The 19,820-nt window shown below is 41.4% G+C and overlaps 1 protein-coding gene across 1 annotated transcript in view; it reads right to left on the reverse strand.

The window, feature by feature from the left end:
- Nucleotides 1-7,945, reverse strand: part of PAX8 (paired box 8) — a 47,215-nt gene extending 39,270 nt beyond the window's left edge. The window contains exons 1-2 of the mRNA XM_068272383.1: nucleotides 7,872-7,945; nucleotides 6,217-6,301 (exon numbers count right to left, since the gene is read on the reverse strand). Coding sequence (XP_068128484.1) covers nucleotides 6,217-6,241 — 25 coding nt within the window. The 5' untranslated portion in view covers nucleotides 6,242-6,301; nucleotides 7,872-7,945. The remainder of the gene's footprint in view (nucleotides 1-6,216; nucleotides 6,302-7,871) is intronic.
- Between the last annotated feature and the right edge of the window lie 11,875 nt (nucleotides 7,946-19,820).

Raw genomic sequence — 19,820 nt, forward strand, 5'->3', positions numbered from 1 at the left:
AACTAATGAACTAGCCCAATAGCTAATGATAATAAAAAACAATCAATAATTAACCTACCATTGAATATCAACATCCTGATGATGCCAGTTAATCGGATTTTCTAAGTACAGTACCTTTATTTTGACTGCGACCAGGCCACACCCCTCCCACAGGGTCCTGTAGTAGTGTTGCCATTAACAATGAAAGCAGTACTTTAAACCCTGCATCACAAATGGGGTTGGGGAGAGTATGGACAGTGGTCACGTGACCCATAGTTCACACCCTTGATGCTAGCATTTTGTAATTTTGCTAAATGTCAGAATCAAGTCAAAAATGCTGAGGGCTTTAATGAAATAACGTCCACTGGCAGGCATACAAAATTCGCTTGAGTACCCAAAAAGGGACTATGTACAAGTAAATATATTTAACCGCATAAGATCCAAGTTTAAAAATTGTGGGGCATTACAATTAGCAGCTGTACAGAGAGCACATACTCACTCCTAAATTCAGATATAGACTGTTCTTATATTCTGAGATAAACTAGCTTGGGACTGTAATCAATACGCATTCTTGTTATTACACAGCACCTTACAATTGCCAATGGAAGAGTATGTTGTTGTGTTACACCCCATACTATAAAATCCCGCCCCCTCAAGGCTCAACAGCTGAGGCAAGAATAACAGATATGGCTTTACCTACAAACACAACTTCCTGTATCTATGAAAGAACAACTCAAGGCAAATGAATCCTATTTTTTCAGAAACATCCATAGCTCTATATAACTCTTCTAAAAAGTGGTTTATAAAGCTCTGGACTACACAGACATTATTTGCTTGTCAAACAATAAATTAAAAACATTTTTTGTTTGTTTTTGAATAAGGTCTTAATATTTTTTTGTTCACACTTACAACTGCAATATAGCAGCTTTAATTGAACATCCACTTAATTTAACATGTATGCATAAAAACATTAATACAAAAATGCAGTTGTCCCATATTTAAAAACAACACAACTTGCTGAGTAAGTATTGTATCATACTAGTTTGGGTACATGTTTTATTTTCGTTTGCTTTGGAAGTATTTACAAAATACTAAATCATTTTTCTAAAAAGTTTGCCTATGAAGTAAAACAGATATCCCTGCAATATTTCTGCTGATAGAAAGTCTGGAAGGGAGAAACCCCTTGGATTACTGGCTAAATGAATTCTAGAATAGAAAAGTAGAACATTGTATTATTTTTCTTTGGAAAACCCACTTGTTGCAATAAAATAATAATAATAATTTTCATAAAATAATAATGTATGAAACCAGTCAATGCTAAACTGCAGAAATGTCCCTAGGCAAGAAAGCGGCTATTGGCTGCGTTGTTAGCTTATTTCTAAGACTTCTACCCATCAAGTTACAAGTACAGCAATTACGACTTCTGCAATTATTTTTCTAATGTTATTTTAACATTCAAAATATTTTTTCCCTAATCACTGGATCTAAATGAAATCTATAAATACATAATTCATTACAAGGGTTTAAAAAAAAAAGATGTAATCATTGTCATTTGTTATTTCATTATATTTAACTGTTTTACAATTCTGCTTAGAAAATCAATAATTGTATTGGTAAGTCTGCATCCCTTTAATCATGCTTAACATTTTCAAATATTTGTTATTAAGCTTTCTAGAACACTAGGCACATATTTTTGTGCCGATTTAAAATATACTGATGAGATTAGGAAGCGACACATTTTTTTTTCTAATAATTTAATTCATGTTTCCATTTCATTTAACTATGGTGTTATTTAAAAAAAAAAGTTGAAAAGGGTACTTATATTACCGTAGTAGCAGCAACTCACTGCGGACACACCTGGCTATGTCTATAGGTGCCGTGGAATGTGTATTTGTGCATATGGATGCAAGGATCTGGACCATCATACCTTACAAGGTTTAACATTAGAGATATATACAGTGCATGGTAAATGTAAGCAGCGTGAAAGACTTCTGGATCAATAAAAATATTGTAAAGTTATCAAAAAAAAAGTTCAGGATGATAACTTTCGCCAGATTGTTATTGTTGTTCACATAACTTTTGGGCAGATCACCTCTCACTTTTTGTCCCCAGTGACACCTGGGATTGAACCCTGTGTAAAAATAAAAAATAAACAAAGTGGCACCAATAAAACTTGACAGGTCTTCTCTACACTAGCAAATGTCTTTGATTGCTTTTACTATATCTGTTCCAGGGAGGAAATGTAACCTCATGGCAGGAACATAAAGTGCTGAGCATTCTCCTCAGCAGGAACACAAACTAAAAGAGCAATATAAAAGTGGTCCTAAACCTATCCTAACCCTACCCTGCTTCATCCACATGTAACAATGAGAAGAGATACTAAAAGTTGCCAATTGCATCTCAATAGAATTCTTGTTTTATAATTCCTAGTTAAAAAAAAAAAGAATAAAAGCTGATTCTTTTTTTCAGGTGGGTTTCTATGACAATATTTAATGTTGCCATGGCAATAGCTCAACTTTTGTACACTCCCCTCCCTTTATATATATTTAGTCTAGAAGTCACCAAAAGTCTGAAATTGGTTTTCCAAAAAAAGGAAAGACGTGTAAAATGTTTTCTTTTACGTGTATTACTATTGTTAATAATAATTTCTCATCAGTACATGTAGTTTTGAATTCTAGTCACATCAATACATGTAGTTTTGAATTCTAATAAAGAGAAGGTTTTATGTTAGCTCTTTAGTAGCTTTTTTCAGAATTATTTTTAATCTCCCATGAATATCTTCATTCACATTATAACAATTTTAGTTTTCCATTGCTACAATTTTGCATACAAAAATTGGAGATTTTTCTGAATGGACTATTATCCCATGTAGAGATCACTGTCTGCTGACCAGGCACTGGGTGTCTGTCCTGCTTTGCTTTAGTTATTTACACTTACCAACTTTTACATGTTAAATGTGTCTGGGAAAGGCAATTTCAAGGCCAGCAGCAGCTATTTTCCCTGTGTAACAAATTGCTCTGCAACACCTCTTCATCATATAATGTACAGGGTAGAATAATATCTCTAATGATGTAGGGTAATGTGTACAGTGCTGCTAAACTAACGCCTAATAAATTGCATAACATATGTAATAATATGCATAATGCTATCCCCTTCATTGCATAAAACAAAGCACATTATTAAGCAAATAATGTATATAATATAGGCTATAAGTAGAACAAGTTATATTATGTAGAATGATGATTATAAATAAAATAGATATTATTGTACATAATAATGCATACAAACTATATGCAGACTGATTATATTAATATCATCATAATCATAATTATAACTTTTCAGTTGCTGTGCATATTATTATTATTATTATTATTATTATTATTATTATTACTCAGCCATTTAAACAGTAATGTGTGTAATACTTTTATAACATATAATATTACAATAAACGATAACAGTAACAAATATATATATATATATATATATATATATATATATATTAATTTATTATTATTTTTATTTGTTGTAAATCTTGCTTGTTTATTGCATTTCGAGCAGTTGTGTATCCTGTGTTTTTAAGTGCTGGCAATGTTTATTATCATTTAGCTATACAGACTGGTGTGCAGAAATATAATTATAATGCAAGCTAAACAGTGTAATGTGTATGTAATGGCCATATTAACCCCCCACCATCCAGTCTATGCCATAATGTTTTCCAATCTACTCCAAGTCACTTGTATATCCATATACTGCTATACTGATGTGGCATTTACCGACATTAATCCTCCCTTCACATATTATTTACAACTATTGCCTATAAATGATTCGCAGGTAATAATAATCATGATACAATTACAAAAAAAAAACAAAAAACAAATAAAAGCCTTAATTTTCATGAAAAAAACTTGATCTATGAAAATCTTACATGCTTATGTGTTTTCTTATATATGTTTTATTACTATTTGTTCTTGTTTTTTTATGATTTCCTTTTTACAAAGGGTTGTTAGAGCTACAAATGGATTTATGTAAAGACACAGAGGGAATGGCCAGTGACTCCTCTGTTTATTATGAGTTCCCCCGTGTAGTGGGGGCATCTAGTAGAGCTGTGAATTATACCTCCTGGTCTCTGGTAACTGGAGATCCCAGCTCACATAATACAAATATCCACTTTAAAGGAGAGAAACTAAAACCCACGTAGCTGAAATGACATAAAAACAAGGTTGTCCTCCCTGATCTCCCCCTCAAGCTGCATCCATCAGCCGGGCTGTTAAAGTGTCACATTGAGGGGGGAAGAAGGTATCTCTCCTCCCGCCGCCCGGCCAAATTATCTGCTAATTAACTTGTATTCAAATGGGGCAATAAGTGGAGATGTGACCTCGAAAGATGATCGCTGCAGTCATCCAAAGACAGCCTGCGCTCCTCAGCCAAGTACAGCCCAAGTCTAGCTATAAGAGTGTATATATATATATATATATATATATATATATATATATATATATATATATATATATATATATATATATATATATATATATATGATTATGCGCACAATTCTTTGTGCACAATTGTTTGCCTACCGATTGGTAAGATAATGAGGCTACTTTTTGCTATCGGGATGTGCTGGGCATGGTTTACAAACACTGTTTCTCTGGCTATAATAGGGATTGTACTCTTTGTGTGCATAGCAGTTGGGCAGACAGACAGACAGGGAGCCGATCACCACTCCGTACAGTAATCACTGCTGATTAGTTACCGGGACTCTCATCAGCAGCAGGCAGGGAGGATGGGGAAGGGTAGTTGATGGATGAATAGTGATGGGCTATTGGCACCCGGGTTAGGGGGAGATGCATGGGGGTGATTGGATTCTGTGTCCAGTAAATGAATGTGACTCAATACAGAATAACTGCGGAGACAGCACTTCGGAAGTGTCAGCTGATGCTCAGACACAGGCATTATAGTGTGCTAAAGGTTGCCTGCCACACAGGACAGGGCAGCAGGAGAGCGCACAGGTTACGTACAGCTGTGTGTCGCCCATACCGCTATATATTCTCTACGGAGCAGACATATACAGCCCACCAACATCCCCTATACAGCACACACATATATATATAGTTATCCGATATATATATATATATATATATATATATATATTGATATATATATATATATATATATATATATATATATATGTATCATGACATTATATAGTGTATATATATTCACTCACAACCCCTATATAGCACACATATAGCACACTAACATCCCCTATACAGCACACACGTATCACATTCACATTCCCTATATAAAATACATATATGTACCACGTACAGCCCCTATGCAGCACACAGAAGTATATCCCCCATCTACAATGCACACAAATACAACTTCCACTATACACTATACATACAGAATATAGCTCTTAAACTTCCCCATACAGTACATATACACCCCACTAACACCCTCTATACAGCACACATATACCACTTTAACACCCCCTATGCAGCGCACATGTCGCTATCAAAGAAATACATCTCTCTAACATCCCCCTATATAGCGCACATGAAATCTTCTAATGTCACCTATATAGCACACATATATCTAACATCCCTTCACATGTATCCCTGAAATAACCCGATACAGCACAAATCTACCTCTAGCATCCCTCTAGTCATCTTTCTGATGAGAGGTGACTGATGGAACTGAAGCCCAACAGAATTGAGAAATGCACCTGTATTGTGGATAGATGTGGAAGAAGATAGATAAGAATGGGTGGGGTACATGAATAGATAGATAGATAGATAGATAGATAGATAGATAGATAGATAGATAGATAGATAGATAGATAGATGCACTGGTTATACAGTTATCAGCATTGTTAGCGGATAATAATCACCATGTAATTCTGGGTCACTGCTCATCTACTCTATACAGGTCCACATGACACAGGTGAACCCCGCATGAGGTCACGCACAGTGCACAGGGGGTCCCCGAGTCTCCATCTGTTTCTTTTGGAGAGCGATGAATCTGCCTTCCCTCCCTCCCCCTCTCAGGAGGGATTGTCAGCTCTTCAGTACAAGCTCTAGTCATAAATGTGCATTGCTGGATGCTGTGTGATCAGCACCTTGTCATGACTGAGGGTATCATCTAATCTATTGGCAGTACTTGTGTCCTGGGCACAGATCAGTACAGAGGAGCACGGACACATTTCCGCACTCATTCTAGCAGGACGCCTCTTACCTGCTCGGATGCTGTTATGGGGCATGGTCCAGCTGTGTCCTGCAGCCACTGTGCTCCTCAGGTAAGTCCAGTTAAAGGGAATCTTCTGTACCTGCCAGGAAGGCACCATTAGTCACTGTGTGGGTGACAAAGGCCAGATGGGAGAAGCATGTCATGGGGGGCATAAGAACATTGTTGGAGTAGGGAAACACACAAACTATAGTGGGCGAAAGTCATGGGACAGGAGAGCACAGGTGGCACAGAAAGGAAAGCAAGGGGCAAAGGAACACACAGGGGACCCGGAAAACCACAAGAAGCACAGGACAGAAAGTGCCACAGGCTGACCATGGTAGGCAAGGGACACAAAGACCACTGAGGACAGGAGACACAGGCAAACCGTATAGTAGGGGTCACTGGTAGACCATGGATGGTTGCAGATACACCACAATAGGCAGAGGGCATAGTAACATAATGGGGCAAGGGTCACAGGTAGACCATGGATGGCTACAGACATACCATGAAAGAGAGGGGGAACAATCAGACACCATGGGGCAGGGAGCACAGGTAGACCATAGATGGTTGCAGACAGACCATGAAGGACAGGGGGCACAGTCAGAGCATGGGGCAGGAGGCACAGGTAGTCCATGGATGGTTACAGACAGACCATGGAGGAGAAGGGACAGAGTCAGAGCATGGGGCAGGGGTCACAGGTAGACCATAGATGGTTGCAGAAAGACAGTGAAGGAGAGGGGACACAGTCAGAGCATGGGGCAGGGGTCACAGGTAGACCATAGATGGTTGCAGAAAGACAGTGAAGGAGAGGGGACACAGTCAGAGCATGGGGCAGGGGTCACAGGCAGACCATAGATGGTTGCAGAAAGACAGTGAAGGAGAGGGGACACAGTCAGACCATGGGGAAGGGGACACAGGTAGACCATGGATGGTTGCAGACAGACCATGAAGGACAGGGGGCACAGTCGGAGTATGGGGCACAATCAGACACCATGGGGCAGGGGGCACAGGTAGACCATGGATGGTTGCAGACAGACAGTGAAGGAGAGGGGACACAGTCAGAGCATGGGGCAGGGGTCACAGGTAGATCATGGGGCAGGGGAGACAGTCAGACCATGGGGCAGGGGGCACAGGTGGATCATGGATGGTTACAGACAGACCATGAAGGAGAAGGGGTACGGCAGGCTGCATTGACTTCACAAAGGGGATTGGGTAGAGGAAGACCAGAGAGGGAAGAGGGCGCCAGAAATAAAGACACATTTTCTTACACCATACATGCTACACTGATCTTTCTGTATGCCCTCAGACCACAACCTACCCCAAGTCATAGAGCGTGGGGCGCAAGGTGACATACAGCATATAAAGGATACATTAGACTAATCAATACATAATAACCATTCCGAAGAGTAAAGATCAATAATCACATACACAGCTGAATAAATCCTTAGCCTTTTACTAAAAGGAAGACATATCTCATTACAGACATAGGCAGAAGAAACATTGAAGGAACGATACATAGACAGACAGACAGAGGATAAATGATGACATAATGGGATGGATACAGAGTTGCAGAGAATAGAAGAAGAGGCTATCAGACTGTGGAGATGTGGCCAGACACGGGCGGGACATGCAGATGAGGAGGACAGAGATGCTGGCAGCTGTACCTTGTCTCCGGAGGACCTCTCACCCTCACACTTTGCACGAAGTTTGTCCACCAAGGAAAGGGTCTGGGGGAGGATTTATCCCATGGAGGGGGTCTCTGGGCTGCCTGGTACTGCACACTGAGCTCTGATTGGTTGCAGGTGCTTCAGGGGGGCTGAGAGGAGGGGTCTGTCCATGGATGGATCATTCCTAAAGATTGCAGGAGATTTCCCCTTATCATGTCCTGCCTGACGCTACAAGATAGATAGATAGATAGATAGATAGATAGATAGATAGATAGATAGATAGATAGATAGATAGATAGATAGATAGATAGATAAGCATTGATCAACTAATGTAAAATGGACAACAGTGCAATCTAATGTAAATTCTATTCATAATTTTTTTTCTTATCTGAAAGGCATTTATTTTATTAATGACAATGTAAAACTGTAAACTCCGACTAGACACATTTATTTATAAATATTATTCTCTGATAAGAGCTTTCTTTTCTAGATTCATCATCCAGCTACTTCATCAAAATTCCCTCTATAAGTAAATGCAGAAGATGCTCTCACCTCCGGAGGGGACTCATAATGTATTCCTGCACATTTTCCATCCTATAAAGCTGCTATGAGAAGTTCCACTCTGTTCACTTCAGATACCCAATCATGTGCAGAGGGGCTCCTGATTTGTACATTCCGCTCCACATGATTGGATGCTTGGAGTAAACAGAGGGAGACTTTTCTGTACTTTCCAGCATTTCCTCCTCAGTCAGTATATATCCCTCTACTGCAGACTAGTCTTTCCTTTACAAGTAAATATGCTTTTACAACTGAGTGTGACATGACAGGTGATATGATCTGCTGAAATCTTTATTTTCAGCTGGGAACACACAATACAATTTCCTGCCTAATCGACAGGTAATCTGACAGGAATTTGTATTGTGTGTAGTACATGTCCAAACTGCTCCCGATCGACAATGGAATCAATTTTGCCCCTCATGCTGGAGGGGGAGCGCTGAGGGGCGAGCCCAAGGTGAGGGAGGGGGGAAGTGGCCTCCCTCCCCGCCAATGTGGGAGCCAATGCCCTCCCCTCATTCTGCAACCCCTCCTGCCCCCCAAAACAGCCCTGAGCAAGCCCCTGGGGTGGGGGGGACATCCAAATTTTCACAGGGGGGACCAGTAATTTCTAGTTACGCCCCTGATGGGCTGACTACCAATATTGGTGTTTTGTTTCCGTCGGTGACAGTCGGTCGTGCAACTTACCGAAAATTGGTCAAAAGCTTATTAATCGGTCATTTTAATAGGCTCCAACCGATATTTATCTAATGTGTGTACGCATCTTTAGGCTCTGACAGATTGCCAGGTGTGTTGCTAGATCCCACAATAGTTACAGCATCTCAGGGGCCCATGTGCAATTAACTTTTTCTCCTGAGTTCTCTCCTAGGAGATAGTTTTTCATCTTCGATTTATATTAACTTTTCAGCACTTTGCAATGGAAAAAGTACCAAAAAGTAGGTGAAAAAGTACTATCAAATTTATTTTAAGTATTTTTTTTTGCTTGCTGGTAATTTAAAAGGCATTTTATTGACAAGTTTGAAAATATCACCTAGTAGAAAACTCAGGAGAAAATGCGAATTGCATATGGGCCAGGGTATCCAAAGGAGAAGTCGCGTCGGGACCACTGTAGGGAAACTAACTGCATTAATGTATCATGCTCATTTTCCCATGCATTATTAGGCCACAAGCAAGCATCGCTGCTCCTCATGCCGCAGTGTCACAGCATGACACAGACTGGGAAAATCTACACCAAAAAAAAAAAAAACACAACACACCCAAAATGTATGATAACTTACTTAGGAAATATGAAGTGCAGATATTGCCAATAACAGGCAGATATCAGTGTCATGCAATATCCCCAATGACAAGCAGATAATACTAACAATGAAGCAGATGTCAATGATAAGTAGATATTACCAATGACAAGCAGATAATATCAATCACAGGCAAAGCATACCAACACACCAGGATAGTTTTAGGTAGACTCTAGAGACCAAATAGCAGTGGCGTAGCTAAGGAGCTATGGGCCTTGCCCCCCCCCCCCCCCCCCAAGTGCCTCTATACATAACAATTAATACGGCGCACCAAAACCTGCCAAGAACAACACAGTGTCAAACGTGCAAGATGGGAAGCAGTTTGTTACAGGGTACCTGAGGTGAGAGGGATATGGAGGCTATTATATTTATTTCCTTGTAAACAATGCCAGTTGCCTGGCAGCCCTGTTGATCTTCTGGCATAAGCAGTGTCCAAGTCAAAACCCTGGACCAAGCATATGACTAATCCAGTAAAATCTTCAGTCTGCCGAGTCAGAGTACCTGATCTGCTGCATGCGTGTTTAGGGTCTATGGCCAAAAGTTTTAGAGAGACAGGATGAGCAGGACAACCAGGCACCTGGTATTGTTTAAAAGGAAATAAATATGGCAGCCTCCATATCCCTCTCACCTCGGGTTCCCTTTAATGATTATCTATTTAAAGCATCTATAGAAGGGATAATTACCAGCACAGGACCAATAAAGAGCTAATACTGTGGTTGAGGGAGGGCCCTAGGGGGCCCCTGGACCCAAGGGGTGCGGTGCGATCGAGACCTCTGCAACCCCTATTGCTTCGCCACTGCCAAGTTGTAATCAATAGAGTCTACTGACAGCAAAGTAGTGACAGTTAGATTCTACTGACATCCAGCCAGTGATCAGCAGATTGTAGCAGCAGACAGGTCATTACAGCTTAATTCTAGTTGCAGGCAGGTAATGATTGGTAGATTCTACAGACAGGCACATAAAGATCAGTAAATTCTAATGACATCTAGCTAGTGATCAGTAGATTCTAGTGGCCGGCAGGTAATTATTGGTAGATTATATTTGCAGGCAGGTAACTATTGGTAGATTATAGTGTCAGGCAGGTAGTGAACAATAGATAACAATAACTGACAGGTAGATTCTACTGGCAGGAGACAAGTAATGGGTGACAGACATCTTGTGCTTGACAAGTGTTAGTGGATGGCATGGAGCAGTTGAAGCCAGTAGGTGCCAAGTAGCAGTGGGTGTTAACCTCCCTAGCAGTATTGACGGTTATACACGTCAATACAAGACATGCTGTGAACAGTATTGACATACACACACGTCAATACTCTCCTGCACTGTATACTAGACCCTTGCTTGACACACTTTGGCAAGTTACAGGAAAAAAAAGGTTATAAAAATTAATGGGATCACCTTTTGCACAGAAATTCTGGGGAAATTGAACGGCAGGGAAGTGACATTGTGTACCAGTGGGTTCTATGTCACAGTGAGGGCTAAGTAGCAGAGGGTGTCAAGCATGGGCATAACAATAGCCCCTGCAACAGGGGTGTAGCAATAGGGGTTGCAGAGGTTGCAACCGCATTGGGGCCCTTGGGCCAGAGGGGCCCCCGAAGGGTCCTCCCTCAACTGCAGTATTAGCTCTCTATTGGTCCTGTGCTCATAATAATCACTTATATAGATACTTTGAATAGTAGTAATCATTAACAAACTTTTCCCCATCCCCTTCTTGCACCCGACACTGTAGTTGCCATTGGCAGGTTTTGGTGCGCCGTATCAATTGTTATGTATAGAGTGCTTGGGGGCGCCATTGTAAAACTTGCATCGGGGCCCACAGCTCCTTAGCTACCCCACTGCCCTGTAACCCTGCTTTTGTGGGGAGCCTGAAGGAAGGCTAAGGGGACCGACTCCTATGCTTAAATGCAGAGCACTGACAGCAAAATGTCATTACAATACCTGCTTCCGGCGGCAGGACAGGTCCTCTCACTCTTCTGTTCAGCATAGCTATGTTCCGTACAGCCTATCACCTTGCGGCTCCCAATGCATGTCACATGACACGCAAAGATGGGAGCTGCAAAGTGATAGGCTGCACAGTGAGGAGCTGCACTGAAGAGGAGAGAGGAGGACCTGTCCAGATACTGGAAGATGTACAATTATAACGCACCACTGATGCTCTGTCCACATAATTGGGAAAGGGGGCTGGAGGCGACCTGAATACTTCATCATATTACTTTTGTCACTGTAATTACCAATTCTGCATTTTGTACCAATCCTGCATTTTGTACCAATTCTGTACCTTGTATATTGGTGTATACCATTGTCTGTATTGTTATGTACCCCATGTTTATTTCTTACATTGTACAGCGCCAGGGAATATGTTGGCGCTTTATAAATCAATAATATTAATAATAATAATAATAATAATAAACATGTACTAGTGTTATAAGGCTAGGGAAGGCATGGGCAAATTTGGCCCTCCAGCTGTTAAGGAACTACAAGTCCCACAATGCATTGCAGGAGTCTGACAACCACAGTCCTGACTCATAAAGGCAAATGCATTGTGGGACTTGTAGTTCCATAACAGCTGGAGGGCCGAGTTTGCCCATGCCTGGGCTAGGGTCACACTAATTTGAAACTGACATAATGATAGTCTATGGGCCACACAAAAAATGCATTGGTATATGTTTTTCAATGCTCTTTAAAAACGCTCAACCAGTTCATTCTTCCTGCATACTATATGCAGAACACATGCAATGCTTTCCTGCGGTGAAAAAAAAACGCATGCGTTTCACATGTGTTTTTGATGCGTTTTTTTAACAAATATGGTAAAAATGAATTTTAAAATAATTTTTATTATTAAATATAAGTATTGATAATAAAAAAACAAATGGGCAGGCAAAAAAACCACATAAAAACACACATGAAAAAATGCGAATGCAGAAAAAAACGCACATGGCAGAAAACTGGACAAGTGTGACCCCAGCCTTTAGCTAAATACTCACCACCCGAAGGAGGAAGGTGGATCCAGCGACGTCCCCCTGACGACGAGCATTCTGTGATCCATCACATGACGAGCGTGAACGGGATGTCAATCGATCGCGGTACATTGCGCAGGATCATCGGGGATCTTAAAGATCCGATCCACCGTGACGATCGTAGTTGCCGTGTGTTGCTAAATGTCGCTCGCGTGATTGCGTACCTGTACCTACTCAAAAAATCGCCAGTCAATGGAAAACTGTGTAGTGGCCCTGGGCCCTTTTCCACCTGCAATCGCTAGCGTTCATGCTGAACGCTAGCGATTGCTGAATCGCAAAACCGGCGATTCCCCCGACGTTTGCGGCCGCGATTTTGCTATGCTATGCACTGCATAGCAAAATCGCTGCAATTATCGCTCCGCCGCGCGTTCGGGTTCCCGACAAAAGCGAATCGCGGTAGTGGAAATGACCTATCGCGATTCCTATGTTAAAAAGCAAACCGTAGCGATTGTAAAATCGCTAGCGGTTTGCGGTTTTGCTATTCAGCCAGCGCAAACGCGCTGGTGGAAAAGGGCCCTAAGTTGTTTTCAAACGACACATCATTGTATGCATTGATACTTGTGTTGCTGGATGTCCTGATTGTGTGCAGTGTGCTCATGTCTCTATGCTCCACATTACTCTATGTTTTTGTACTATATGCATTGCTACAGAAGATCTTAGAGCCATTTAAATAAAAAATAATAATAACAATAATCTTGCTTGTTGATGATATAGGAGCCAGTGTGTCTTTTATCTTTGCTTTATTCACTGGTTCAAAAACATACATAAAGAGGAGGGCGTCATGACCTGCACACTAGTGGGGGTGCCATTCCCTCCTTTACATGAAGGCCTGTAGAGTGAGAATGGGCTGAGAATGCCTCTGTTCTGTCAGGTTTATGACCCTCAGCCTGGCAAGACAGAATCTATCAATTAATGAAAAGAAAACACACTTTATAACCCTTGCTTGAGAAGTTTAATGAGCTGCAGGGCAGAGGTGACAGTTTTGCCCATTCATTGCTAAATGTTGAAATGTTACTCACACATCACCTCAGTGGGAATCTGATCAACAGAGCTCACACTCTAATAAATAAGCAAGTGTGTCTATGTAGGTGTTGTCTGCAGTGTCACTGTAGCGGCTGTAGCAGAGTATTGCACTGTGCCAGCCAATTGTTTGGGAAAGCAGAAATGTATTTATTTAAGTATTTCTATAACGCCAACATCTTATGCAGCGCTGTACAGAGTACGGTATATATTGTCTTGTCACTAACTGTCCCTCAGAGGGACTCACAATCTAGTCCTTACCATAGTCATATGTCTATGCAGTGTTCCTCAATATTTTATTGGTATGTACCCCTTTTAAAACCTAGCATAGTAAACATTATCACAAGTACCCTTTGACAAATATATACTTAATCGTAGTAAATGATAATTGGTTCTAAACAATTTCCAAGCATTTACCATTGCTTTTAATAAGCTAAAACGCTAATTTGTTATTCTTGGTTAAGTATAACAAGCCCGAGTACCCCCTGGAACCATCAGAAGTACCCCCTGGGGTACGCGTACCGCACGTTGAGAACCTGCATGTATCATAGTCTAGGGCCAATTTAGGGGGAAGCCAATTAACTTATCTGTATGTATTTTGGGATGTGGGAGAAAACCGGAGTGTTTGGAGGAAACCCACATAGATATGAGGAGAACGTATAAACTCCTTGCAGATGTTGACCTGGCTGGGATTCGAACTGGTAACCCAGCGCTGCAGGGCGATAGGACACATAAACATTAAAATATGTGAGGAATGTTCATTGGAAACCATACATTACATTTTCCATGAGCCAAGCAATGGCATTGCTATGTGCAGTCGGCTAAGTTTAGTTACAAGTAATCTGTACATGTATCAGCTCAGATTTACCCATCACAATAGTTTTATCGACTACATGTCCTCATATGAAGCAGGGATTCATTAGGCAGCAAATGTTATACCAGTCACACATAATGCAGCCACTTCTTTCAATAAAATATCTATTTTTGTTATTTTACATTATTAGATGTGGCCTTAAAGGACGCCTGAAGTGAAAGGGATATGGAAACTGCCATATTTATCTTCTTTTAAACCATACCAGTTGCCTAGCATGCTGCTGATCTTTCATGCATCAGTAGTGTCTGAATCACTCACCTGATACAGGCATGATGAAAATCCAATCAGACTTCAGTCACAAACCTCTGCTCTGCATGCTTGTTCAGGGTCTAAGGCTAAAAATATTAGTGGCAAAGGATCCACAGGACAGCCAAGCAATCTGCAATGTTTAAAAAGAGAATATGGCAGCCACTAATACCCTTCCCACTCAAGGTGTTCGTCGGGTCATGTGGTACAGGAGTCTGGTGAAGATGTAGAGAAGACCCGGGACACTGGTGGAGATGCACCAGTGGATAGGGGAGCCGGGGGGGGGGGGGGGGGGGGGGGTTGATATTACATTCCCAGGGGATACACACTGTAGAAGGCCGGCTGGGGGTCCGTCGGTCTCGGTCATCGGAAAGTTGAAAGCAGCTACCGCCACTCATCTGACCAAGGCCTTTCGAGTGAGATCTGCAGCATGCCATATTGGAATTACGATCAGGCGGCCATTTCTGGCAGATTCGTTGCCTGTTATCGACGCCGCAAATCAAGTAATGTAAGGTGGATAAGGGTGGCCATACACTATACAATCTTGATTGTACACTCTCCACTCATTTATTTAGTGTAAAGGTGTGTACACTCCTGTGATTGATGTCGCCCATCGGGGATCGGTACCCATTCCCGTTGGGTGACATCACTGGGCTGGCCAGTACAGACGCGTGTCAGCTTTGTAGCTAACAATGCGTACTGTAGCTATGTGGGAGGGAGGAGAGATGAGGGTGGGGCCAGTGGCATGGCAATAGGGGGTGCAGAGGTAGCGACCGCATCGGGGCCCTTGGGCCAGAGGGGCCCTGAAGGGTCCACCCTCTATCACAGTATTAGCTCTCTATTGGTCCTGTGCTGGTAATAATCACTTCTATAGATGCTTTGAATAGTAGTAATCCTTAACACACTGTTCCCCATCCCCTTCTTGCACTTCTAACACTGTGGTTGTCCTTTGCAGGTTTTGGTACGCCGTATCAATTGTTATGTATAGAGTGCTTGGGGGGCCCCATATAAAACTAGCCACCAGGGCCCATAGCTCCTTAGCTACGCCACTGGGTGGGGCGGTGTCTTCAAACAAGTTGGCCGACGGTTGAGTGGGTGAATTGGCCAGGTGGATTGCTTGGGAGTTGGGGGTCAGCAGTCAGGGGCTGCTGTACACACGCTTGAGTGTCGGCTGATGTGGTCATTATTAGCCGCCTCAGTCGACTTTAGTTATGCGTGTGTATGAGCCATAAGAGCCATCAGATTAAGAATGACTCCAACAGATTAATGTAAACTCTCATACTACTGGAAAGCGATAAGAATATTTAATCACGACCGTATGGTCAGCTTTAACTGCTATGTACAACAATGAGAAGAAAGCAAGCAATTGCTAACTGACACACTAAGTGCTGGCAATTAACTTTATTAATTCATTCCAAGGACAAAGATGCAATATAAATTCAATTTAAAAACAATTAAAACTAGATCAAGCTGCCTGGTGACACGGACGGTTCTCCCGATGTGACAACATCCTCCATTTTATAAATAAGCAAAATGCGATAAACTTCTTGTTAAATAAAGTGCAAAAGTGCTAATGGTATCTATAAAATGTAGATTGGACTTAATCTAAAACCAGCGCTAAATTATAAATCATTTGAGTCTGAAAGTGCTACACATACAAACCCAATGCAGACAACGGCTTAGCCCAGATTCAAGCTTAAAACCAAGTGCTGCAAGATAAGTGTGCTAATATATTCTGAAACTGCACATAACGCCAATCCTCTGCTCACCCATCAAATGGAAAATCCTTTTCAAAATTGCCATGCTCACATTCAGATCCTTACACAACCTAGACCCTGGATACCTGAAGGATTTGTTGCTACTGCGTCATATCTCCCACACCCTCATATCAAAAGCATCCCATAACTTGACCACCCCCAGAGTCCAACTAAAAAAAAACCTTTGGAGCTAGCGCTTGCTGTCATGCTGCCCCTACCCTGTGGAATACCTTAATCAAGACAGCTCCAACCCTATATATGTTTAAATCAAAACTGAAAAGCCACAAGTTTAGTCTAGCATTTAGGATCACATAACTTTTTCCCTTTTACACATACGATGTACTGATTTGAGACAAGCTCAAGTGCTTTGGGTCATATGGGAGAAAAACACTTTACAGATATTTTGTTGTTGTTGCAATTCAGCCATTAATCAGCTAAGCGTTGGCACCCATAATTAACCCACTGCACCTAAAATCTTAAAGGGGTAGATCAATGGCCCATAGCATTGCACTGCATCAAACATCAGTTCGATCGTTTTTCATTAGATATCATTCTGAAATCTATGGCCAGTAGCAATCTAACCCCCCCCCCCCCCCCCCCCCCGATCGATGACCTCAGCTATATTGTAGCTGATTTCTGCCACCCAAATTAGCATTGGCACAGCGAGCGTATTCAGTTTGGGATCAGCTCTGGGAGACAGTGAATGGTATGGAGTTTGATGTCATCTATAAAGCGCTGCAGAAAAGGTGTTAGTGTTCGATGACTGTCTAATAACTATTACCCCATGTATGAATCACTTGAATTGTTAGTAAAATGTCCTGATGGCTGTATTAGCAAAAGGTTGCAGGTTATCAGCCTTGCATGCCTCATTTACTTACCTTAGTTCAATCCTTGTTTGAAATTAGATTACAAAGTGGCCATACTGTGCTCCCTCTATAAATGCAGTATAACCTTATCTAGTCCATCATATTATGGGCTAAGTACATCACACTCTGACCTCTGAGCCTAGAACTCTCCTAGGGCTTACAGTGTGAAATAGCTCATAAAATAGTCAAGGCACAGATTGATGCTGAAGCATCCAAAAATGTTATACTCTGTTCAAAGGTTTCCCTTATCAGAGGAAGTGACAAAATGACCTTTATTCCTTTGTCATGTTCTAAAAACCCCTTCTAACCATTCCTTATCTGGAAGATCAGAGGCCCAGATAAGGAGGGGGCTTCAAATTAACTCCCCTTTACATTATTCACAAACAAAAGGCAAGGTGTTTGTAAATAAACAGCAGTGGTACAGTACAAGAGGAGAGGGGATTGGGGGCAGAGGTCCCAATTTCCCCATGATATTCTTCAGGATGATGGAAGAGGTTACACAAATCAATTGTATGTTGCCAATACACATGCCATTATTTCACACCTGACAACTGTCCCCTGCTACAGAGATGACAAAGTTGGGTCCTGAGCACTATTCCTGGCAGATGCAACTGCGTTTATTTCCTGCTATAGTTTTGTGCTGTTATTTTTAAGGTAATCAGAAACCTTAGGAAATGCTTGCCACATGGAATGGAAGAGCCCTGTGGCACATTATGGCCCTCTGACCTCACTGAGTCCTGCCCGTGGCACCACCAATCCCTGCTTTTTCTAAGGGCACCTTCAGAAAACAGATACTGCCCTTTCTGGATTTTCACACCTTATCAATAAAATGACTTTAACAGGAACCTGAAGTGAGAGGGTTATGGAGGCTGTCATATTTATTTCCTTTTAAGCAATACCAGTTGCCTGGCTGACCTGTTGATCCTCTGTTGATCAGGTGTTTCTGACATTATTGTCTGATCTGACAAGATTAGCTGCATTGCTTGTTTCAGATGGGTGACACTACTGCAGCCAAATAGACCAGCAGGACTGCCAGGCAACTGGTATAGTTTAAAATGGAATAAAAACGGCAGCCTCCATATACTTCTTCCTTCAGGTCCCCTTTAAAGCTACCAGCAACCAAAAAAATAAATAAAAAATACTCAATAATACTGACAGTAATTTTTCACCTTCTTACATTACAATGCAATCATATTTGCCACACTGCATGTGTGAATAGTGCAGTGTTTCAGTTTTTTACTTGTTTGTTTGTTTTTACAAAATGCTTTATTGGGACATGACAATAGGTATAACACAGCGTACAGTAGGTGTACATTCAGAAATCTATGCAGTTAGTGTCCATGATATTCATGCACTAGAAAGATTTTTCAGTTTTGAAACAAGACAATCTAATGCAAATAAATGGATAAAAAACAGAGGTGGAATGCCACATTGATTTATACCTGCATACATTACTGTAGGTTGTGTACATGTGCAAGAGGTTTCACAATGGTCCGATTTACATCATACCTGTGGTATCTATTAATGACATGGTATATACAGTGGGATACGAAAGTTTGGGCAACCTTGTTAATTGTCATGTTTTTCCTGTATAAATCGTTGGTTGTTACGATACAAAATGTCAGTTAAATATATCATATAGGAGACACACACAGTGATATTTGAGAAATGAAATTAAGTTTATTGGATTTATAGAAAGTGCGCAATAATTGTTTAAATCAAATTAGGCAGGTGCATAAATTTGGGCACTGTTATCAGTCTATTGATTCCAAAACCTTTAGGAATCTTTCACAGTGCGACGTTAAAGTCTCACGTTAGGAAATGTTTCAACGCAGACTAACGTACAGGAATACTAAGTCTGTGCGACATTCACAGTGCACACGTTGCGTTTGTGTGTAACGTGTAGCTCCCATTGGCTTACATTGATAGACACGGTCAGGAGCCAATGAAAGCGGCTCCTGACCGGCTCACATGACTTCACCGAGCGGCAATGACGACAGTTGCGGCGGGTATGCACGGCGATTTGTGGGGATTCTGTCGTTCTTGTACATTGGTCTCTGGCCCTTAAGGGGGCAGAGACCGTTGATACTTAAGTGGTTAATCCAACTTCTTAGCAGGGGCAGCAAGGTCTGAGTTTTTTTCTAATAATTTAATTTTTTTTTAATGTTTATACTTCATCCTTATCTTCATCTTTGTTCTATAAACCACTCCTGATTTAGTCAGCCTAGGCTGCTGTTGCATTCTGGGATTGCAACAGTCTTCATGCGGAACCACACATCTCCCAAGCAACATGGGAAGTCTAGCTTAAAGAGAACCTGT

This window comes from Hyperolius riggenbachi, chromosome 3, assembly GCF_040937935.1.
Source record: "Hyperolius riggenbachi isolate aHypRig1 chromosome 3, aHypRig1.pri, whole genome shotgun sequence".
Lineage (NCBI taxonomy): Eukaryota > Metazoa > Chordata > Amphibia > Anura > Hyperoliidae > Hyperolius > Hyperolius riggenbachi.